Source organism: Acinonyx jubatus, chromosome B1 (assembly GCF_027475565.1).
Source record: "Acinonyx jubatus isolate Ajub_Pintada_27869175 chromosome B1, VMU_Ajub_asm_v1.0, whole genome shotgun sequence".
Lineage (NCBI taxonomy): Eukaryota > Metazoa > Chordata > Mammalia > Carnivora > Felidae > Acinonyx > Acinonyx jubatus.
The window spans coordinates 83,569,218-83,595,005 of record NC_069382.1 but is presented as its reverse complement, the minus strand read 5'-3'; the positions used below and the strand labels follow the sequence as shown (position 1 = coordinate 83,595,005).

At 42.2% G+C, this 25,788-nt stretch overlaps 1 protein-coding gene across 1 annotated transcript in view; it reads right to left on the bottom strand.

The window, feature by feature from the left end:
- TBC1D9 (TBC1 domain family member 9) overlaps positions 1-25,788 on the bottom strand; it is a 115,466-nt gene that overhangs the window by 63,064 nt on the left and 26,614 nt on the right. The window contains exon 2 of the mRNA XM_027066553.2: positions 2,657-2,767. Within this exon, the coding sequence (XP_026922354.1) occupies positions 2,657-2,767 (111 nt within the window). The remainder of the gene's footprint in view (positions 1-2,656; positions 2,768-25,788) is intronic.

Sequence of the window (25,788 nt, the reverse complement as noted above, 5' to 3'; positions counted from 1 at the left end):
GGTGCCTGGGTGGCTCAGTCAGTTAAATGTCTGACTCGACTTCAGCTCAGGTCATGATCTGATGGTTCGTGAGTCTAAGCCTTGCAATCAGCTCTGTGCTGACAGCATGGAGCCTGTTTGGGTTTCTGTCTCCCGCTCTCTCTCTCTGCCCCTCCCTCACTTGCTATGTCTCTCTCAAAAAAATAAACAAAAATACACTTAAAAAAATTAAAAAAAAAAACTAAGGAAATCTAAATAAGCTATGGATTTTGTTTAGTAATAGTGTATCAATATGAGCTCATTAGCTAAAACAAATGTACCATACTAAGATGTTAATAATAAAGGAAACAATGTGTGTGAAGGGCAGATAGGTGCTCTCTGAACTATCTACTCCATTTTTCTATAAATCTAAAACTGTTCTAAAAAATAAAGTCTGATTTGAATTGAACCAGAAAAGACCCCAAATAGCCAAAGCAATCTTGAAAAAGAAAACCAAAGGAGGCATCACAATCCTGGACTTCAAACTATACTACAAAGCTGCAATCATCAAGACAGTATGGTATTGGCATAAGAACAGACACTCAGATCAATGGAACAGAATAGAGAACCCAGAAATGGACCCACAAACATGTGGCTAACTCATCTTTGACAAAGCAGGAAAGACTATCCAATGGAATAAAGACAGTCTCTTCAGCAAGTGGTGCTGGGAAAACTGGACAGCGACATGAAGAAAAATGAACCTGGACCACTTTCATACACCATACACAAAAATAAACTCAAAGTAGATGAAAGACCTAAACATAAGACAGGAAGCCATCAAAATCCTAGTGGAGAAAGCAGGCAAAAACCTCTTTGATCTTGGTGGCAGCAACTTCTTACTCAACACGTCTCTGGAGGCAAGGGAAACAAAAGCAAAAATGAACTACTGGGACCTCATCAAAATAAAAAGCTTCTGCACAGCAAAGGAAACAATCAGCAAAACTAAAAGGCAACCTACAGAATGGGAGAGGATATTTGCAAATGACATAGCAGATAAAGGGCTAGTATCCAAAATCTATAAAGAACTTATCAAACTCAACATCCAAAAAACAAATAATCCAGTGAAGAAATGGGCAAAAGACATGAACAGACACTTCTCCAAAGAAGACATCCAGATGGCCAACTGACACATGAAAAAATGCTCAACTTCACTCATCATCAGGGAAACACAAATCAAAACCACAATGAGATACCACCTTACACCTGTCAGAATGGCTCACATTAACAACTCAGGCAACAACAGATGTTGGCGAGGATGTGGAGAAAGAGGATCTCTCTTGCATTGTTGGGAATGCAAGCTGGTGTAGCCACTCTGGAAGACACTATGGAGGTTCCTCAAAAGATTAAAAATAGAACTACCCTACAACCCAGTAGTTGCACTACTAGGTATTTATACAAGGGATACAGGTGTGCTGTTTTGAAGGGACACATGCACCCCAATGTTTATAGCAGCACTATCAACAATAGCCAAAGTATGGAAAGAGCCCAAATGTCCATCGACGGATGAATGGATAAAGAAGACGTGGTGTACATATACAATGGAGTATAGCTCAGCAATCAAAAAGAATGAAATCTTGCCATTAGCAGCTACATGGATGGAACTGGAGGGTATTATGCTAAGTGAAATTAGTCAGAGAAAGACAAATATCATATGACTTCACTCATATGAAGACTTTAAGAGACAAAACAGATGAACATAAGGGAAGGGAAACAAAAATAATATAAAAACAGGGAGGGGGACAAAACAGAAGAGACTCATAAACATGGAGAACAAACAGAGGGTTACTGGAGAGGGTGTGGGAGGGGGGATGGGCTAAATGGGTAAGGGGCACTAAGGAATCTACTCCTGAAATCATTGTTGCACGATATGCTAACTAATTTGGATGTAAATTAAAAAATAATAATAATAAAATAATAAAAATAAAGTATAAAGTTTATTATTAATAATAATAAAAACCAAGTGGCAGTAAAAAATGAAAAGAAAAGTGTTCTGTGTCCTTGCTTTTCCTATGGTTATTTGTAAAGGCACAGGCAAACGAATAACTATAAAACCTTGGCCACTTTGGATGAAACATTCTTGTGAGAGATCCAACAACGGCAGAGCTGTTGACCACCATTTTAAACACAGGACATTATTCCAGATTATCATCAGGAAAAAGAATTGATCCCTACCCAAGGAGGAAGCACTGTGCTAGGATATGTGTGTATCACTTAGTACACTCAAGTGTTTCACGTGTTTCTCTTCATTTCCCAGCTGCCCATGGAGTTTGGTTAGAGTCGTGTGACTGGTTCAAGCCAACAGAGTGCGAGTAGAGGTGGTGTGTGACACATCTGGGCCAAGGAAGTTAAATGCAGGTGTGCCTCTACCTCCCTCTTTCCCCTTCTAAGTTGTCCTCCTATGGAGGCTTTGTGTCACTGCGAATGGAGGAGGCCACAGGATCCACACAAGACTTCACCAGAGTGAGAAAGAAACCGCTCCTGCATTAAGCCATTGAGATTTGGGGTTCATCTGCCAAAATGGCTATGGTTATTACCCTAAAATACCAAGAGACTGCATTCCCAAATAAAGGCTCCTTCCTCTCTGGCCGAAAGTTATTAATCATAAGGTTTCTCGGTATTTCTGAATATCACTACTTACCACAGGCGATGGTCCAATAGACCAAAGAGTCAGGAGTCTGGTACAGGATTCGGTAAGGAGCCACCCGGGCACTGGAGTCCAGCACGACATCAAGGGTACCCACGAGAAGGCCTGAGGGTGGAGAAGGCAGAAAAATGCTTAAGGGTTTCCCCAGGGCTTCCCCAAATTCCCAGAGGCAGTGTCAACACACCCCTTCGGCTGGACCTCCCAATGGTCTTCCTCTACAACCCTTCTCGACAAGCCCTCTCCTGTCGCACCCCGCCGTGACAAAATTTTCATCTTAAACATTCTGATGCTGGCTCTACGTGACTTGTTCCAACAATCACCAAGAGAAACAGCACAGGCTGGAAGGCAGTCTGCTGGTTTCTAAAGCAAGCGAAGGCTAGCAAAGCTGGTAGCTCAGTCTGCATAAGCTGGTATTCATAAATGCCTATTTAAAATAAAAATAAGTAAGGTATTAAGCATTTACATGTTGGTGTCTCTGCTCTACCTACATGAGACCCAATGTGCATTATTTTCTCCCTCTCTCCACCTAAGAAACCCAGTCTTAATTTGAGTAACTTGCCAAGGCCAGGAGCTAGTCATGTCTATCTGAGTTACTGTGTCAGGCTGGCCTACATATTATTTTAATCTGCCCCACTTTTCTTCATATTGGAAAAGTATAGTTCAGCTCAGCAACCATCAAATCAGTACCTACTACGTTCAAAGCAAACTCTGTGGGCACAAAACATAATAAGACAGAGAGTCCTTAAGGTATTTATAATCTAGGAGGAAAGAAGGCCAGAGTCTTAACACTTGTTTAGGAGTGAACAAGGGCTGTGAAACAAGCATTTTCTCATCTCAGTTCCCATCACAGTGGCAGAGTCCTTTGCCATTTGTCACATCAAACATTAAAATGATTGGAAAGGCAAAAAATGCCAGGAAGGCATCCTGGTAACATACAGTAGAATTCTGTGGGTCAGGAACCTCACTGATCTGTCCGGGCCCTGGGGGAAACTTGCCCACATCATCCAAGTCTGTCCAGGAAGCCTGAATAGCCAACACATGATTTTACCTTTTTATTTGTGAGAAATGCAAATACCCAATATGCTGCTGCTCACTTAAGAAGAGGCAGCACCTTGGGGAACCTGTGTGGCTCAGTCAGTTAAGCCTCCAACTCTTTTTTAAGGTTATTTATTTTTGAGAGCAAGAGAGAGAGCATGTGAGAGCAGGGGAGGGGCAGAGAGTGAGGGGGACAGAGGATCTGAAGCAGGCTCTGTGCTGACAACAGAGAGCCTCATTTGAGGCTTGAACTCACGAACCGTGAGATTATGACCTGAGCCGAAGTCAGAAGCTCAACTGACTGAGCCACCAGGTGCCCCAAGCACCAGACCCTTGGATTGCAGCGCGTGCGTGCATGTGCGTGCGTGTGTGTGCATGTGCATGTGTGTGTGTGTGTGTGTGTGCATTCTCTCTCGCTAGAAGTGCAAGTCTATCTTAAAACCACCATTCCTCCAAGTCTCCCCTCCAGGAAAGTGTGCCTCTTTTATCTATCCTAAGCTGGGATTAGGCACCAAACGTTTTCTCCACTATTCTAAAATAACATGGACACACACACAAACTCCACAAAGTCAAATAAACTAGATCCCTTACTTGGCAAGATGACTCCAAAATATCCCTATAAAGTAAATGCCCAGAATTATTCCAAGGTCAGATGGAAATCAGCACACAGCAGGACTTGGACTCAGAAGAATCAACTAGAAACTCTGACTAGTTTTCATCTTAAGGCAAGGCATTTTATTTTCAATGGCTTGATTTTCTCAATGATACAATGGAGACAATATCACAACTACAAGATTGCTCTGGTAATAAGACAAAATATAATAGGATTTAGAGGCAAGAGGCAGAATAGAATAAGGGCTTAAGAAACCTGGTCTAGAACTTGCCAAGACATTCCTTTGTTTAATTCGACTTATCCTTAGATGGCATGTTTACTGAAAATGGTTTGGAGTAGCACTGATGGTGGTCAAGGCTTAGAGGGGGAGGCTAAAGGTCCAGGCTCCCTTGCTCTGCTACTATTGAAAATAAGTAGCCTCCCAGAAGCATGAACCTGACCCATAGCAGGCTTTGCATAAACTTCTGCAGAATCTGAACCAGAAGTTCTTCTGAAACTGTCACCACCAGTATGTCTTGACGTGTCGTCTTCTATTAATGTCTTGAGGTTCGGTTCCGACCATATCGAATACTTTGATGTGCACCATACCACTGAAATTCACTTCCTTCTGCTCTGGCAGCCTGGGGTCATGGACAGGGCCACTGTGCAGTCACCCAGTGTTCAGAAGAGCTTAGCTCTGACCCTGACTCTGTTATAGCCAGTTCCGTGGTGTGAACATGCCATAACTTCTCATTGTTTTGACTGCCTCCGTTGTAAAGTGATCATACTAGCACTTGCCTTCCTGCCCCAAGGTTATTAGTCAAGAGGCCTATGGGAGATTAACCGTAGGCAAGTCCTATAGTTGTCCTTGGTCTTTGTCCAAGGACAGGAACCTGTTTAGGCTCACTCCAAACCACAGTGACCATAGCCACCTAAACACACCAGGAAAAACAATCCTTCACTAGAGTAGAAATTAATTTATTTGTTTGATCTGGACCGTATAACATACATTAAAAATAAAATCCCAACAGCCTGTAGTTTTCCACGGGGTAAATTTCCACATAATGCCACACATGTGTTGCATTTTTGTTTTCTTTAATATGACATGGATTTACTGTGAAGAGCTCTAATTACTTTTCAATTATCTGCAGATGGAAGGGTATATTAATAGAAAAGCAGAAAAGAACACCAGCTAAACTGGATTCCCTTCCATGTGAACTAGAAATACAAATACATCGCTCATAACTGTTTGTAATACTTTACTTTTCTTGAATCTAAAAGAAATGAAACTCCCCCAATACTGGAAATGTCACCTACGTTGGTTCTAAAGAACACACACTTCAGTCTGGGGTTAGGGAATTCAGTCAAGGATTAGCCTTGGTTTAATGAGCCCCTAAAAGAGTGTCATCACAGATAAAGATTCTTCCAAGGGCAAGCATACCTCACTGAGCAGAGCAGCCAACAGAGACAGTCCTGGTTCTGGAATTCTTCAGTCTTGGCCCTGCCATCACCCAACTCTCACACTCAGCCTCCCCGAGCCTCAGTTTCCCCATCCTTAATGTCTCACTAGACTTTTATATTCTGTAACACACAGGAAGGAAGGTCTCTGTAAAGGTTCAACCTGATCCACTCATCTTCACCACCACAAATATCCCCGATTAAAATTCATCTGCTATATCCATTACTCTAATTAACAAAACCTCTAGTGTCACTCAGAGATAAAGAAGAGTTGTTTAAAGAAGATTCTCCAGGGTGAGGGCTTCTGATTAGATGCCAGCTCACCAACACCGAGTGTGCTCACAACTGGCACCAACCAGTTGTGACAAACTCCCACCAGGGGCACTTGGGTGGCTCAGTTGGTCGAGCATCCAACTTCGGCTCAGGTCATGATCTCGCAGCCTGTGAGTTCAAGCCCCACGTCGGGCTCTGTGCTGACAGCTCAGAGCCTGGAGCCTGTTTTGGATTCTGTGTCTCCCTCTCTCTCTGCCCCTCCTCTGCTCATGCTCTCTCTCTCTCAAAAATGAGTAAATGTTAAAAAAAATTTAAAAAAAACAACTGGCACCACCAGCTTCCACTAAGACTTAGATGAAAACTAATACCTACCATATGGTTCATGCTGAAATATTTTATTTTTTAAAGTTTTATTTATTTAAGTAATCTCTACACCCCCTGTGGGGCTCGAACTCATGACCCCAAGATCAAGAGTCATCTGCTCTTCTGACTGAGCTAGCCAGGGGCCCCATGCTGAAATATTTTATAAGTTAACTGCAGACAGTATAATATGGTAATACTCACATTAGGCACATATACAATCAGAAAACTGCCGTGAAAATTCTGTGAAAATTTAAGGTACCGGATATCAAGACAGAAAGCAATACTGTGAATTGAGGCATGCAGTTGGCCAGTTGAATCAATAAATACACTCTTCCACTCTGTCACTTTGTAACACTGACTAGAATTTGCCGTCTATTTGGAATGTTGTGCTTGTCTGTCAATTCTTACCTCCCACCACCTCAAATGACAAACTCGCAATTATTTAACGCCACCTCTTTCTATCCCTCATGCCCCTCCAAGTTCTGTTTCTGTAGTACCTATTGAATTTATTTAAAATTACTTGCACATTTTGCCTTGTTCTACTTTTCCTCCTCTTTCCAGACGGAGCCCCTTACGGCGGAATCTAACAGACTCTTTCTGACTCCTAGGTCCTGAACTTTGCTTGAAGCACAGTAAGCCCTGAATACACATTTGATGAATGGATGAGCTAGGTATTTTTAAAAAACCTTAAACAGTAATTTATTGCTGTGCTGCCTAAACCCTACTGATATAGAGTCAAGACTCTGGGAGAGGGAAAACATTCCTCCTATACCCACTATCCATGCAGAATAGTAGGAGATGGGAAATCTTATCTAGAGAATCCAACCGCCCCCCCCACACACACTCAAAATCCCCCCAAACCAACCCAGCAATCAGGATTTTCTTAGAAGTCGTATTATTCATACCTCCAAAATGGCTGTCAAAATACTGAACCTTTTAGCATTTCCCACACAAAGCATTGTTTTAGCAGCTGTTCTAGTCAACTATTTCTGGTGTTAAACAATCATTGATCGCCTGAGATAACTAAATCAAATTATGGCCCTCAAAATAACTCTTCCCCACATCTACCTATTTATATTAGTTCAGGGGCATCTCATAACATAAAAATGCTGGTTTCAAGGGGATTCAGAAAACACAACAAAATTGGTATATTTAGGTTTCCCATCTGGCTGTGGGCACTGGAGGGTGTGTGACACACAGAGTCATCGCTTGCCCTGGTTCTGTGCCCGGAGGGTGCCGCACATGTAGGAATGTGGCCATGACAACAATCAATCATCCACTGATGATCTTGGAATAACAATGTTAAAATGGACAGGATCTTAAAGGTTATTCAGTCTCCCTCTACCCCCTTAGCCATACAGACAGTCAGAAGTCTACCAAGATCATGGCAGCAGAAAACTCAGGGGCATGGGCTCCTGGTGCAGAAACAATAATAGTACCTTCTCAGAGAGTGCCCCATATGCCCTACACACTATTTGTTAATGAAATATTTCAAAACCACAGAAGAGTACAGGATATTACAAATGCATGCACCACTACTCTGACTTTAACATTTGTCCTTATCTTCTTTCTTTCTTTTTTTTTAATGTTTATTTATTTTTGAGAGAGAGAGACACAGAGCATGAACAGGGGAGGGGCAGAGAGAGAGGGAGACACAATCTGAAGCAAGCTCCAGGCTCTGAGCTATCAGCACAGAGCCCGATGCGGGGCTCAAACCCACGAACCACGAGATCATGACCTAAGCTGAAGTTGGACGCTTAACTGACTGAGCCACCCAGGCACCCTTCTTCTCTCATTTTTTTAAACAGAGAAAATGTAACACAGACAGCAAAGGTCTCTTTTGTGCCTCCTTGATCCTACTTCCCTCTCTCCTTCACCACTGTCAAGTTGTTTTATATTCTTCCCATCCAGGTCCTTACACTTTTATTGTCCCAAGTATATGTACACGAATGTACTTTAACACTGATATGCATTTTACTTTTTATATTAACGATAAAGAGTAGATACTGTTTGGCAACCTATTGTTTTCACTCAATAATATGATTATAAAATTTACCCAGGTTATACTTGTAAATCCAATTCATCCATTTTAAATGTTGTGTAATATTCACTGTATAAATAAACTGTAAGTTACTCTTTCTCCTAATAAAGGACATTTGGGTTTATTTCCAATTTTTCCCCCTATAACAGACATTGCAATAATTGTTTTTTGTATATGATGCTTTAAGCATGTGAAAACATTTTAGAATGGAATTCTTGGGTCATAGGGTAAGTGTACCTTTAAACCTTACTAAATATTGCAAAATTGCTGTCCAAACTGATTGCCAATTTACTCTGACAAGGAAAGCAAGAGAATGTGTTTCTCCATAATGGCCCCAACACTTGGTATTATCGGTTGTTTTTTTAAAATTTTCATCAGTCTCAAGGCTGAGAAATAGTACCCATTTGTTGTTTAAAACATTTTTTTTAATGTTTATTTATTGAGGTGAGGGGGGGAGCGAGGGCTCTTGAGTGGGAGAGCAGCATTGAGATAGAATCCCACGCAGGCTCAGTGCTTTCATCATGGAGCCCGATGCAGGGCTCAGTCTCACAAACCAGAAGATCATGACCTGAAACAAAATCAAGAGTTGGAGGATTAACTGACTGAGCCACTCAGGCGCCCCCATTTGTTGTTGAAGTTTGCATTTTTCTGATTACCAATCAGTTTGAGTATCTTTGCCTCTTTATTGACCATTCTGGTGTCCTGTTCTGTAAGCTATTTGCTTTTCCCACTGAGCTGAACTTTGCTGGAGACCCAGTTCAGAAATTCACAGTTTACCATTTTGAGGCTTCCACTAATACATACGCTGATCGATTCATTTCACCAAATATACACTGATCTCCCTAAAGCCTGAGAGGCAGTACACTTGGACTTACTTCTTCACATATATATTCTATATAAATGGAGAAAGTGAGATCACATTTGCAAACCTCTTTGCATCACTCCCATGGAAAGTTTCCGTAGGTCACAGGTTCCCACCTCTTCCTATCAGCTGCTCCCAAGGCATTATTGGTATATCCCCTGTAAGTCTCAGTACTTATAGAGGGTACATGATATTAGGCAGAAAGTAATTAGACAGTAACACCCAGAAGCAGCTGCTGACAGTTATAAACTCCAGCCACACCATAGTTTTTTACATGTCTCTTAATGAATCTTGCTTGTCGTTTCCTCCCACTGTGAGCTCCTTGAGGGCAGGCACAGCCTTGTTGATCTTGAATTCCCGAAGCCTACAGTAAGTTCTGATATAGTAAGTTCTGGCCAATTGGCCTTAAATAATTAAAACTGCCCAAGAATGATTCACCGAAAGGAGACCAACACTTGAGAAAAGGTTGGAAAATCTCACCTCAGAGAGTGTGAGGCAATACCGATCAAGCTCCCAGTTAAGCTTTGTATCATGGGAGATCAACTTCTCTAATTTCTGAAGTAATTGGTCACTTTTTAATGAATATTGAGATTTATCTGGCACCACGATAGACCAAAAGCAGAGATATTTAGGGAAAGCACAAGTCTTCCTACTCTCTTCCTTTGCAAAGGAAACCGATCCAGAGACTGGCAGTTGTTGCCAAAAAACCAAGAAATTATCCCGAAGTTTAACCAGTGTAAACTCTTGCATCCACCCACAGACTGGTAAACAATTTGTTTGCACCCCACCCTGGCCAGGGGACCAGGTAAGAGATTAGGAACACTGGTGTGCGCACAGCCGTGCAGGGGGGATGCTGGCATTGGCAGGTGAGGGGTCAGCTCCGTGGTTATAAATACACTCGAGTTCATAGTGTGACCATGAACAATGAGAAGGTACACACGGGCTCCTGCAGACCAGCTACAGTATCTCTGAGAGACATGCGAGCCATGTCTGTGTTCTGTAAGGAGCTGAGGGACACAGGTTTGTTGGGAGAGATGGCTGGGGCTGGATATGGAGGCAAGGAGTTTTCTCAGTTTTATAACCTGAAAGAGTATAAAAGGCGTTCTCAAGTATGGATCCTACTGGCTAAAAGGGAGAGACCATTCTCAATGCTGGGATTCTACCTTCGGTGCAGAACAGTCTGGGCATGTTTTTATTTTCTAGTAGTGCGTATTTTCTAACCCTTCTAGCATGGTTAGGTAAAAATGGTTTCTCAACCCAGTTCAAACCACTGTTGTCGGTTTGAAAAGGCCACCCACAACTCTCTCAACTTCAACAGCCGTCTCTCATGACACCATCCCAGCCACACATGCATCACGGCTGCCTTACGACAATGCCTCTCTCTTGAGGGGAGAGAGAGCCCATCTTACACACACACCACACTCACACACACACTCACACAGGGGTTTGTCACCATTTGTGGAAAGACGGAAGTAATGAGAAGTCTGGTGGTCCAGGAAATATACTGCCGGCTCTGTCAATTAGGAGAGTACTTCTCAAACTATTTGTGGTCAAGAATCGGTTTGTTTTTAGTCTCCAATCTGTTATGGACTGATATTTTTGTAAGATATGGTGCGTGTGAAATACTACAACATAGCTACAGAATATGAAAGAAGACACAAACAAGCCTCTGATTTTTTAATAATTTAATTCAACAACTTGCTCTGGGTTTCTAAATGCTTAATTTCAATTTCTGTTCTGTAGCTCAAGGCAGTGGTAACAAACAGGTTGCAAACCAGTACCTAAAATGGCGCTAAATTCAGGAAGATAAGGCTTGAGGGCAGTAATTTTCTCAGGACTATGTTTATTAGAATCATGTGTATACTTTTAAAGAGCACATTCGATTCTACGGTATACATTTTTATTTGGGAAATTAAAATAATTGTTTACCCACTGCAAACTAAAATGAAACTCAACAAAAATCCTTTCTCAACTGAAGGCAAGAATACATGAATGGGGGGAGGCATGAGGTTTTCATCGTGTATTCATCTCAAGGGCACCGGTTTGAAGTATGGAAAATCTGCACTCCTGCATTAGAGGAATCGTAGGAGACCCTGACACAACTCTTACCAAGGAGGAGGAGGCTTAGGGGGCAGAAAGACAAAGCCCAGAGAGGCAGAGCACTCCCTCTGTAGTACAGTAAAGGAATTCGGGATTGCAAGGTCTTTGACATTCATGTCCATGTAAGTAAAGTAGTCCCCCTTATCCTGTGGTTTCATTCGCCTTGGTTTCAGTTACCCCCAGTCAACTGCCTTCGGAAGCAGATGACCTCCTTCTGACCATAGGTCATCAGTAGCCTAATGCTACATCACAATGCCTGTGTCTTCCACGTCATTTCACCTGGTCACACAGGCATCGCATCATCACACATCATCCCAGGGAGAAGGTGAGTGCAGTACCGTAACGTATCTTAAGTGAGAGAGAAACCACATTCACACCCCTTCTATTACAGGATATGGTTATAATTGTTCTATTTTACTGGTAGTAATTGTTGCTGATTTCTTACTGTGCCTAATTTATAAATTAAACTTTATCACAGGTATGTATGTGTAGGAAAAAACAGTATACATGGGGTTCAGTACCATCCGCAGTATGAGGCATCCACTGAGGGTCTTAGACAGGGGTATGTCCCTTGTATGCCCCAGACAAGGAGAAAACTACTGCACACAGAAAGTTAGGGCTCCAAGGGAGAGAAAGAAGCCATGACTTTCACATTTTCCATCACGGAAGATAAAGCACAAGCTGCCTTACGCCTGAAGTAACTGCAGAAAACTGAAGTCTGAAGAGCGTTTCCTCAGCAGAGACTTGGTCATATAGCCAGGTAGTACGTGCCCTTCAAATCTACCAAGCGCCCTTGAAGGCCACGTCTTCCAGGACCTGCTCCATTTCACCCTGTAGGCCCGTCTCTTAAAGTCACATGCACCTCCTCCTACAAAAAGGGCAGTTGGGATTGATTTTCCCTTCTCTTTGGGGCCATGTCTGAGAAGGAATCATTAAACTATTTTAATACATTACCTAGCACACCAGTTAGGACCAGCTACATAATTTGCAGGGCTCTCTGGCGGAAGGGGGCGGGGGCGGGAATGCCAAGTCCACTTGCTCAAAAGGTCTTAAGGGGTGCCTGGGTGGCCCAGTCAGTTGAGCATCTGACCCTCAATTTTGGCTCAGGTCATGATCACTGGGTCGTGGGAGAGAGCCCCAAAGCAGGCTCAATGCTGACTGTGCAGAGCCTGCTGGGGATTCTCTCTCCCTCTCTCTCTCTCTGCCCCTCCCCGTCTCTGTCTCCCTCTCAAAATAAATAAATTAACTTAAAAAAATCTTAAGAATTTCAAGACAACTAGTAGAACATTAATCCAAGCCTGGAGCCCTTTTAGATGCAGGTTCCTGTGCAACAGCACAGGCCACATACCCAGGAGGCTGGCCCTGACCCCTGCAATGTGTGGTGATCTCATCCCTACGGACAAGCCTGTTATTCTCAGACTTTTATCAGGGACTCAGGTTTGCTCTGGTACAGACATATGAGGACAATGAACTGAATTTATTCAGAAAATACTCTAGGCACCTGTGTGCTCTGATTCCTCAAACGAGCCCTCAACCCAGGAAGAGGAAGGTAGATGCATTTTTGTTACATTTACAGCTGCTTCCATATATGCCAGAGGAAGGTGTCTTCATTCTAATCTGGTCTGTAGAGGCAGGTATGAAAACCTGAACCTGATGGCTTAGGGCTGGCCAACGTCAGCCTGCAGAGTGAAGACAGAGGGGCCTTTTTGGTGCTGGTGGGAGCAGTTCATCACTGTGAAGCCCACAGTCCCTAAGAGATAAGCCACATCAATGACCTTGGGGAAGCCTGGGGGTGATGCCCCTCAGACATCTTCTACTGGATGGGCCACATACTGCCCCAAGACCACTGCCAACCCTTCTTCTAGTTCATGAGACCCCCTTCTCCACAATGAAGTAAATCATGAAATAGGGGCAATTATGAATTTTAAATTACATTTAGGTAATGACCTAGTATGTCTAAAGAAATCATAGTACATCTACGCAGTGATAGACATTTTTTTTTATTATTATTTGAGAGAGAGAGAGACTGCGTGAGCGAGGGAGAGAGGCAGAGGGAGAGAAAGAGAATCTTAAGCAGATTCCATGCTCAGGATGGAGCCCGACTGAGGGCTCAATCCCACGACACTGGGATCATGACCTGAGCTTAAATCAAGAATTGGACGTTCAACTGACTGAGCCACCCAGGTGCCCCACAGACATTTAAAATCATGCCCTCAAGTGATTATTTAATGACCTGGTGAAACCTATCGAGTATGTTATGTGAAGAGCACAAAACTATAATTTTTGTCCCGTATGATTCCCAGCAAAATATAACATTACCATATTATAAAACATAACATGCATTATTTTTAAAGACTAAAATTAACATATTGGTGAGTAAAATAATTTTCCTTGTTTCTGTATTCTTCTGTGTTTCCAAAAGTTTCTCTAATGTACATTCAATACTTTTATGATGTAAAAAATGTTTTATCTCAATTACTTTCAACCTTCTACTCTGGGCATTTTTACTCAGAGGTAATAGCGTTAAGTAAATACGTGGTTACTGTGTTTATAACAAAGCTGCTACTTCATTTCATAAAGCCACAGGTTAGTAATTTTGTTGCCAGAACGCAATAGGACAGGTAGGGGCAATATCTAAATGAGTGGCATCCTCAAAAACACACTTTGATCGAGAGGGGCCTGGCCTTTATCTTTTAGAAAATTTTTTAAAGTTCCTTTTTCCCCTCTAGTATATGAAGTGCATCAATACTGTAAATTGACACATATTCAACCACACAGCACCATTTTGCTTAACTCAATTGTAGGGACTGTGTGTTTAACAACTAGCTTATGTCAGGAGTTTATATTCCCCAAATAAAAACTACAGACATTAAATGAATGAAATTAGTTTCGCTACTTTCATTACAGAGTCTTCCTTATGACTGTAAATACCCACAGTTGGGTTGTATGTAAGCCTTTGGTTATATATAAGCAAGGCAAAGAAAGAGGCTATCTCTACATCGGAAATGTCTGGAACAGGATGTACATTAAACTGTTAATAATGGTTACTTCTGGGAAACGACATTGATATGGCGAGACACCCCACAGGGAAGCAATCAGACTCTTTTGACTCTTAACTGTGTCTTTAGAAGTAATTTTTATGCTCTTGGAACTCTATAAACCTGTACTCTTGTTCATGGATTCTAATAAGGAAATGATACAAGAACTAATAAAGTTACAACAAAATATCACAACGAATATCCTGCTCTAAGATATTATACAAGATGAAACTATGTAACCAATCCGCTCCTGCTACTTTCTGCAATGGACTCTTGGCTACCCTAAGAATTAGTCACTCTTGGCATGCCAGGCATGGGGGTGGAGAACAAAACTGCCACAAGACAAGGCTGTCTTTCACCAGGGACTCTGGTTGATGCTAACACACAGGACTCAAAGGTAGCCTAGAGTGAAAAACGAGGCAGGCAATCACAACCTCTTCAAGGGGGCATGAGCTGAGAAACGCCAAGAGAAAAGCCAAGTAGCTACAGAAGTGGAAGATGAAAGGATTTCATGAAAAGAGTATGTAGCACACAAGCCAGATGACAGGAAAGCAGAAAGACCGAGGTAAAGAAAAGATGTAAAGCAGAGGTCAAGAGAGTCAGCCGTGGGCAAGAAGAGAGAAGAGGAGAAGGCAGAGGAGCAGCACAGGATCCCTGGCAGCGGGGAGGGGAGGAGCCGAGCCACTTCCCCCACTGCCCTTGGCTTCCTGTCAGCTCTCCAAGCCTGGTTCCGGTTCCTGTGTGTCCTGGCTACGAACACCAGGTACTAGAGGTAACCTGAGTTCCTTGCAACCCAAATAGCCCAACAAAAACCCTAGCTAACCTTGCTCATCTAAGATGAACTGAGTAAACATTCCCTTCTCCTACAGCAAGACAAGTGCTATGTAACAAAGTATTAAGGCAGCAACGGCCAAGTAATAACATGCTTTCTAGCCCTGCATCCCCAAATTCCAAAACAGATAAAAATAGCAGCTACGCAACTGTAATTAAAACAATCATGCTGCCTACAGTCGGGAGACCGAGGAGCAGCCCAGCTTCGTGAGTGGGAATTTGGTCTGACTGTATCACCTTGAAGGCACGCACCTCCACTTGCCTTCCCTCCTCAGAAGAACTACAGTCCTAGCTCAGCCTTAACGCACCTGAATAAGACTAAGGGATATTTCACAGAGCAAAGCTAATCTGTGACACATCCAGTGAGAGCGACTTTCACCTAAGGCCCATATAAAGCTTTAAAGAGAAAACTGAGCTGGAAGGACCTGAAAATAACAGAGACTATCGTGGCACCAACAACTGGAGAAAGTAAACAAGGCAGAAATGACCAAATATGGTGTGGCTTTGCAAAGCCGGGTGTAGAGCAGCAAGTAACACCCTTATTTTGTCAAGTTGCCCGTTACAACACCATGTCCTTTCCTTTTATTTTTATTTTTTATTTTTGAGAGAGTATCAAGTGGGGGGAGGAGCAGACAGAGAGGGGGACAGACCCAAAGTGGGCTCTGCACTGACAGCAGCAAGCCGATGTGGGGCTCGAACCCACAAACTGCAAGGTCATGACTGAGCCAAAGTCAGATGCTCAACCGACTGCGCCACCCAGGCGCCCCCGTGTTTTTCAGTATATATGAAAGACCTGCATATACAGATGAGTCCCTTATGGAATACATTAGATCCAAGTGAGATTTTCTAAGAAATAATAGCTCAGGTATGGCCTAGAAATAGCCTATAAGTTCTTTGGGAAAATACTGATAATGGATGGAAAAAGGGATCACTGGCAATAGCAAAGGCAGTATACTGAGGTAGGGGGAGCATTCCTTTGCAAAGTGATTTCAAAGTCACTTCCAAGAAACGGTTCTTTTTTCATGTTATTAACAATGTCATCACACAAGAGACACAGAGCAGTAGAACTACCAACAGCATGACACCAGCAGTGCCACTGCCTCATCTATCCTCAATTAGAGAGTGACGAACAAAGATGAAAGATGGGGAAATTATTTTTTGTATTATTTTTTTTACTTAATTTTATTTATTTATATTTATCTATTACTCTTTACATTATTGTTTTACTAATAAATGGGGAAATTAAAATAATAAAGGTCTTGTTATGTTTCTGTCACCCTGAATTATATCTTTTACACGTACCTCCATCTGTAAGCAGGAATGACATACACACACATACATATATTGCACACACACATACTATATTATGCTCGTTGAAATAAGACTCATTTAAACTGAGTTTAGAGTAGTTGGGTTCTGAAATGACCTCTGAAAGTTTGTTTTCTATCTTTGGATTTAATGAAACACAATGATGCAATGAAAGAATAAGACTACATCAAAATAAATATTTTAAAACTTAAAAATTTTTTAACGCTTATTTATTTTTTGAGAGACAAAGCATGAGTGGGGGAGGAACAGACAGAGAGGGAGACATAGAATCAGAAGCAGGCTCCAGGCTCTGAGCTGTCAGCACAGAGCCCGACGCGGGGCTCAAACCCACAGACCATGAGATCATGACCTGAGCCGAAGTCAGAAGCTTAACTGACTGAGCCAGCCAGGTGCTCCAATATTTTAAAACTTTTAAAAAAGATAATCACATGCAAGAATTCCTTTCATGCCAATGTTTCTCAGGCAATATACTCTTTGAATAAACACAGAAATTTTACTCTTTCAGGTGGTTATGCTAAACATCATGATTCTGTACAGAATCACCTTATGTTCCCTGATCCAGAAGATATAAGCAGAAGATTTTTGTCCCAACTTTCCTTTCTGTCATTTGTTTGAGAGAGAGAGCGAGAAATAGAAAGAGAGGGATAGAGAAAAAGCCTAAGGTTTTTTTGTTTGTCTTTTGTTTTTTTTAATTATCAGTTATAGGGGCACTTGGTGGCTCTGTCAGTTAAGGGTCCGACTCTTGGTTTTGGCTCAGGTCATGATCTCATGGTCTGTGGGTTCAAGCCCCACGTTGGGCTCTGTGCTGACAGCTCAGAGCCTGCTTGGGATTCTCTCTCTCTCTCTCTCTCTCTCTCTCTCTCTCTCCCTCCCTCTCTCTCTGTCCCTCCCCTCTTGTGTTGTCTCTGTCTCTCTCAAAATAAATAAATAAATAAATAAATAAATAAATAAATAAATAAATAAATTTTTAATAAAAATAAATTATCGGTTATAAAATAACAATATTTAAGATGCTTCTTCAAATTTCAGCATCCTTCTTTTTCATAGCTACCACACAAACGATTCAAGAATGCCAGTGATTGTTCTCTGATGGCTAATTCACCATCCCTTATCTTCTTAGATATGACTTCCCTATGCCCATTGTGACAATGGATGACTCTCAAATTCATCTCCCAACAGCGTGTCAGCTGTAGTCGCTAGTGCAGGGACAGTCCTGGGCACGATAAGCTGAAGCAAATGCTCTGCTGAGAAGCTCGGGCACAGTGAGGCATCACATCCCAGCCCTTCCTGGCTGCAGAACTGTTCCGCCACTGGTCGAGGGCCAAGGCCTCTGAAATCTAGAACACAGACTAGGAAAACAGATGCTTTCCACAGCTCAGTCACGTCGTGAAGATTACGCACTTGGGAGAGGCGTGTTTCGTGCACTCACGGTTTCCACTGGGTGCAACACAGTGCCATCTAGGAGAGACAGAAAGCAGGGTTCTGGGTTCCCAGGTCCCCACTCCTTAATTCTCTGTCTCCTAGGCCAGGAGATGGTGACAAATGTTGGCTGTTGCTGTTGTTTGTGGGGTTTTTTGCTTTTTTGCATTTTCAGAGTTTTACTGAATATACAGAAAGGCCATTCTCTTGAGGGTTTTTTTGGAAGACACATCATACCACTGGAGTTTGGTGTTGAAATACACTTTCAGCATTGGAGAGGCATATGGATTCCTCAGCCCTTAGTGGAGCTGAGTGGGGTCTTCCCGTGTGTAACCTGCAAATACCACCATTTTCAAAGTGTGCTATGATATGAAAATAGGTGAAAAGCTCTGTATTAGATGAAACAAAGTACACAAAGCTTACACTACAAAATTCCTATACATTTAATCTCAGTGTATACTGACATTATTCAATTGAGCTAATAGTATGCAGTTTTTCCCACAGTTTGCCTGTAAAGTTGTACCAAACATGCTTTAGTTTACTTAAATGCGATATACGTATTTTTCTTTTTATAAGAAAAATACACCGAAATTTGTACATTGGGAAGTGACTCACGTGACATTTGCCTGATCTTTGTCTCTTTTTTTAAAAAAAATTTTTTTAATTTTAATGTTTATTCATTTTAAGAGACAGAGAGACAGAGCGTGAGCAGGGGAGGGTCAGACAGAGAGGGAGACACAGAATCCGAAGCAGGCTCCAGGCTCTGAGCTGTCAGCACAGAGCAGGAAGCAGGGCTTGAACCCGCAAACCGTGAGATCATGACCTGAGCTAAAGTCTGATGCTTAACCGACTGAGCCACCCAGGTGCCCTGATCTTTGCTTCTCTTTACGCTAGTTCTTGGGAAATTTTTATTAGGACCAAAAAAAAAAAAACAAACCAACCTTTTTGTAAAAGTGTTAGTATCTCTGATCCTTTTCTTACTCTTCTGAATGAACCCTCAGGAAAAGTGAGCCGGGGTCACCCCATATAACTGGTGCCCAGGTCTCAGGCCTCCTGTCCCCCTAGCCAGAGAGTCCAATGAATAAATAACCAGTTTGACGGAATACTTTCACATGAGCAAGCCAGACGATTAGGAAATTACCAACATGCCTCTTTCAAATAATTTTCAAAAAGATCATCAGGAAAACCCCTTATAAAAACTCAGTTCTTTGAACTTAAATCTTGGAGAGTACCCAGGAATCCAAGGGAGAGATTTAGATATTTGTACTGGCCTACTTCCTTGATGGAATAGGAATGTTTCTGACATGGTAAGGCCCACCCTGTGTTGTGCAAAGTAATCACACGCAGTGGACTTAAGTTCCCACCTCCCCACTCAGGAGCTGTGTGGCTTGAGAAAGGTCACTTAGCCTCTCCGCCATAGTTTCCTGCTACTATGTCAGAGATAATTTGTCTCCCAGGGTTGTTGGGAAAAATCAGATGACATACTGTGTATGGAAGTGCTTCATAAATTGCAGAGTATCTTGCATTTTGTTATCTAGATTTTTTTGAAATAATATTTAATTTTAGAGCAAGAGAGAAGCTTTTAGTCATACATTTCCATCTTCTTGTGTTACAGAGAGGGAGACTGAGCACTAGACGAAAAAGTGCTCGCCAAGGTTATATTTTGAATCTTAGTAAGTAGTCACCATGGTTATTACTGTCTAGTAAAGGTGAAGAGCCTGTCAGAATGGCTAAAATTAACAACACAAGAAACAACAGATGTTGGCGAGGAGGCAGAGAAAGGGGAACCTTCTTACACTGCTGGTGGGAATGCAAACTGGTGCAGCCACTCTAGGAAACAGTATGGAGGTTCCTCAGAAAGTTGAAAATAGAAGTATTCTATGACCCAGCAATTGCACTACCAGGTATTTACCCAAAAGATACAAAAATACTGATTCGAAGGGGCACATGTTTACAGCAGCACTATCAACAATAGCCAAATTATGGAAAGATCCCAAATGTCCATCAATGAATGAATAAAGATGTGGTACCCAATGGAGTATTACCCAACCATCAAAAAGAATGAAATCTTGCCGTCTACAACAACGTCGATGTAATTGGAGTGTATTATGTTAAGTGAAATAAGTCAGTCAAGAAGGACAAATATCACATGATTTCACTCATATGTCGAATTTAAGAAACAAAACAGATGAACATAGGGGAAGGGAAAAACAGGGAGGGAGACAAACCATGAGTCTCTTAACAATAGAGAACAAACTGAGGGTTGATGGAGGGAGGTGGGGGGGGGGATGGGCTAGATGGGTGATGGCATTAAGGAGGACACTTGTGTTGAGCACTGGGTGCTGTACCTAAGTGGTGAATCACTAAATTCTACTCCTGAAATCAATATTACACTACATGTTAATGAACTCGAATTTAAATACAAACTTAAAATTAGTTAATTAATTAAATTTAATATAAATTAAAAAACAGAAAAGGTGAAGGAATAAATATGGTCTCAGTCCTGGAGATGTGGGTTTTCATCCTTATCCTCATGAAACAGACACTGAGCAACTGTGGGAAGGACACTCTTCTGGGCATTGGAAATATAATCTCTGCTGTCTTAGAGGAAAATAGGATCTGACTGCCAAGACAGGAGCAGCCCATGCAAACAGTAACTATTAAAATGACAATTTGCTCAGTTAGTTCAAGGATACGTATAATAGATGCCATAGGGGCGATTGCCCAGGGCTGGGATGCTCATGCAAGAGACAGTTTTGAACAGTGTTCTGGAGTTGGGCTTTGTTAGAAGGCACGACTTAAGAGCAGTGAGATAAAAATTGTTAAGAAAAGTAGACCTTGAAAGTTCACATCATAAGAAAAGAATTTTTCATGGGGTGCCTTGGTGGCTCAGTGGGTTGGGCATCCGACTTCAGCTCAGGTCATCATCTCATGGTGTTTGAGTTTGAGCCCCATGTTGGACACACTGCCGTCAGCGCAAAGCCCACTTCAATCCTCTGTTCCCATCTCTCTCTGCCCTCCCCTGCTTGTGCTCGCTTGCTCAAAAATAAACATTAAAAATTTTTTTTTAATTTCTTGTAATTGTGTGGAAGATGTTGATTTATTGCGGTGATCAGACCGCAACATATACAAATATCGAATCGTTATGTTGTATATTCAAAACTAATATAATGTTCTATGTCAATTATATCTTAAATAAATAAATACACAAATAAGCGGCCAGCTGGCCAGCATGGAGAATCTGCATGGAATCCTAGTTTGACTAAATCCTAGGGTCAGGATGGATGCGAAGCATATAATTTGTAAAAATCACAATTTATTTACCCAGACGGTGAACATAATAGTGTCTTTCTCACAGGGCTGCAGTAAGGATTAAAGGACATAATGCGTAAGAAACACACAGCAGCTGGCACTTTGTTAAGTGTTCAATAACAGGACCTACTGCAGTTGCTGAAGTGTGTGCTAAGGTAGCCCAGCCAACAGGGAAGGCATGTGGCATGCTTGGGGAGAGGCCATAAGGTTTGGAATAGAGAGACCAGATTGTGGTTGGGCAGCCCTGCGCTGCACCGTTTGGACCTTATTTTACCCAGGACGGTTTCTGAGCTGGAGTTACAACTGTTGCTTAGAAGTCCCTCTGAGGGCAGTGTGCAGCAGTTGAGAAAGGGGGAACAGAAGCCAGAAGACAAATTAGTTAACTTTTTATGAGGGGATTTATCAAGCCCCCTTCTTTTATACCAATACCTTTCCTTATATACAGAATCACCTCTTTAATCCTTTTGAACCCCTAGCAAGTCTTATCCCCATTTCACAGAAGAGGAAATGGAGGCTCAGAGAGATCAAGAGACAGAGCCAAGATCTGTTAACTGTTCAAGTGAGTCCATTGTGCTGCTTCCCCTGCACAGGTTAACAAGGGCCATGGACTGCCCTGTGCAGCAAGGGAAAGCCAATAGCACTGCATCACTTGGACGATAACACTGGCCACCGCGGGGAAGGTGGTAAGTTCTCAGCTGTTTTTATTTCCATCAGGGGCAACACTCCTTAACCCACTCTCTCCCAGGGGGGCTAGCCCTTGAAGAACTGGTTTCCAAGGTGACCCATAGGTTTCCAACGCTAGTGGCAAGTTTGGCCCTCACAAGTTTAGTATTTTCTGTTTTCTCTCCAGAAGGGAAGATGGACCCTTGGAGCGGGGCCCTACACCAGCTCCTCGTGTGTGCAACCAGAGGGGAGCCACCGTGGTCCCATCAGCAAACACAGCTCCTTTTCTGGTTCCTAGAAGGTGCTTTCTGTCTGGAATTCATGTCCTCACTATAGCTCAGCCAGCCTTCAAAGGAAGTTTCCAGAATTTCCCTGGCACCTAACTAGCAACAAATACCTAGACCCAACGGGTGGGGAAGACTCTAGAGATCCTAAGGGTCTGGGGAACACAGTCCACATAAACAGAAGCCTATTGATACTCTCGTTGGGGAAATGAAATGAAAATTGCTATCTATGCCAGGCATATGTGTATTATTCCAATGAACCCCTGAAACAACCAAATATCACCAATAATGGCTAACGGTGGTGACCATATGCCAGCTGCTGTCCTAATTACTTTATGCATTTTCTAGTTTAATTACCTCAGAACATCCTATACCATGTATGTATGTATATCTTAAAAAAAATTTTTTTTTTTGCGTTTATTTATTATTGAGAGAGTAAGACAGAGCATGAGCATGGGAGGGGCAGAGAGAGGAGGAGACACAGAATTTGAAGCAGGCTTCAGGCTCCGAGCTGTCAGCACAGAGCCCGACACGGGGCTCGAACCCACGAACTGCGAGATCATGGCCCGAGCTGAAGTTGGACGCCCAACCGACTGAGCCACCCAGGCGCCCCTTACGTATGTATATCTTTATGTGTCATCTCTTTCTGATGGATGAAAACAGTGCGGCTCACAAAAACTGAAGCAACTTGCCCATTGGGCATACAGCTTAGGTGACAGCTCCAGTCACTGGTCCTCGGGCAGGAGGACTCCAAAGCCTGTGGTAGTTATACTGCATCAGCTTCTAGAATTTCTTTAAGGGAGGTGAGGATGCTCAGAAGGAAATAGTACAAATAAAAAGGGTAATAATGAGAACTTTCTCTAGCTTCTAGAAAACTCAACCTTGTCTCAGTCCTTACGTACTTTAGATCCTATAGCATCCTTACCATTTCCATTATTTTCTTAACTGACCATCTATAAAAACTGTGGTATTCTCCTTAACCCCCACTTGTGTAACTGTTAGAAATTTTCATATATAAAGATGATTCACAGTCAAGATGAAATACAACAGGCATTGTCTTGGAAACTGTGAGCCAGCTTAGAGAACTGGTTAGCCTGTTACTGGCCCTGATTTAGCTTCCAACCAAGCCTGTGAGCCCGCAGTGCTCCTTCCTCTCTCTCCATCTTCCCAAATCCCAGAGTGGAGGAACATGGAACACTGGTACTTGGTTGCAGTCTCTGTGTTGTGACAAGGAGTACCTGAGGAACCCTCATCTTCCTGCTGGTTCTATTAATACCCAGATCATTTTGACTCAGTGCTTAGAATTATTCTCCAGTGGCTGAATGCCTGTCTTGGTGTCTTGCCCAATATCTCCATTCCCTTACACAGCCTTCCTACTTGCTAACACCTGCTCATCTCTGCCTAGGTCTTAACCAACCGCCTTTTGCTGAGACTTTCTCAGAAACATGCCTTGCCTCAGTGGTCCCAAATGTCTAGCTCCATTTTCTCAGGGCTGGCTTATTCCGTCACCAACCCAGGATTTATCCCTCCCTGCGTGGATTCCCACAGGGCCTGTTTTTCAATCAATGGAAGTAATAACTGATGCTCAATCCACAGAAGCAGGGGACCTCTGGGGGATGAGAAAAAGTTTACTCAGGCCAAGTTCAGCAATCAGAACCGCTCCAAATGACATGAAATCAAGGAAAGTATTACAATATTACATGGGCATACGAACCAATTACTGTTTGCCGAAGTGATCACAAATGCCGTGACTAAAACACGTATTTGGTCATTTGAGAAGTTCCATTGATCACTGATCATTTTCCAACTCTACTCATTTCCTATAAAATACACAAGTCCTCAGAAATATAGGAGCAGTGGAAATATAAACTACATCGAGTGTGTTTACTGAAATCCTTTCCATTAACCTTTCCACCTGGTTCTACGAACAGATAAATCACTATCATAATAAAGCCAAAGCTATAAATATTTTTACTCAGTCTGAACTTAGGTCAGACTAAGCATGCCACAAACAGCTCATTCATTTATCAATTCAATCATTCATTCACCCAGCAAACGTTTACACAGTGACTTACCAGATGTGTGGTATGGGGCTATCATGGCAAGGCTATACTGCTCTTAACTAAGCCCTTGGTTAGTGGGGACTAACTAATGTGGTAAATAGCAACACTATGATTCTGGTCTAGTGATAATTCTTATAAGTGATGCCACTGTAAACCTTTCAGTCTTCAGCTATTATTAAAACAATTAAATGACTATTCTCTGCTCCATGCTGCTGTTTTCTTTTTTTTTTTTTTTTTTTTTTTTTTTTTTTACTATTACTTTGGAAAGACTCTCATCACCATTTTGTCTGAAATGTCATTCTCATCCTCTCCAAGGTGTGCCTCTGAATCCCATTCTTTCCTTCTCTCCTTCCTTCCTTCTCACGGCATTGGATTTCGCCAGCAATTGTCCTCCCTGTTCATTGAATTATGGCTAATTACTCTTTGGGCTCTCTCTTATCATCTTTCATGCCTCCCCTCATCCCTGCTTTCCTCTCTCCTCTTTATTTCTTTCAACTTCCTTTGGGAGGGGGTGAGCTTTCCTTTTTTTCTTAGACCATCAAATTAGATTGCATGATGGAAAGCACAGTACCTACTCATTACAGTCCTTTCCAGTGAGAAAGGCCTTGCTGTGTCTGAGTGATTATGGTATCTTGAATTACGAAGTCTAATATGTCCTAGTAATTACCCCTTATATGCTGTGTACTCTCAGCTCTTCTTCTCAAGACCCTGGGTGACTGACATAAATAAAAGGATGTCCATGTGCCACAACTTAATCATCATGGCCTTCCTGCAAAGACTTACTGTGAAGAAGGCATCACCAACAGACCCAGCCTCAAACTAACTGATTTATATCATTACGTCCCAGTCTTTGACAGCTTCCTTCCAATCTGGACAGGCTTTCAGAATTATTGAGATGAGAACATTTTAACATACAGGCTCCACAAAAATGTCAAATTTAATGATCAAAATGCTGTCTTTCACCTGTATAGGCAACATTACTTTCTGAAAAAAAATTTAAGATAATAAAAGTCACCAAAATAGCAAGTGATGTTATATCTGTGAAATACGACCAAACAGGCCCGATTAATGCAAGGTCACTGTGCAGTTTCCAGGGGCAGCTGGCCATTTCTGCTCTACCCTTCTCTCTTACCACTCTCTCAAAAAGTGCTAAGAAAAAGAAACAGGATACAGGCTAAGGAGGGAGTGGGTCTATCACTGGTTCAATAGGCAACTGAAATATCCTTGTCCAGCTTCAGCTCCCTGAAGCTCTGCAATAGACAGGAATGACGTAAGAAGTGCCACAGGAAGTGCCATCGTCACCTGGCTCTGATGTAGCCCAGAGAGGTGACCGAATCAGCCCTGGTGAGCACATATTTTTGAAGGTCTTTTCAAAACTCCCTTTGAGTTTGGGAGTAGGAAGCCTTTCTAACTATGATTCACAATCCAGAGACCATTTTTTAAAAAACCCCAAATTTCTACAT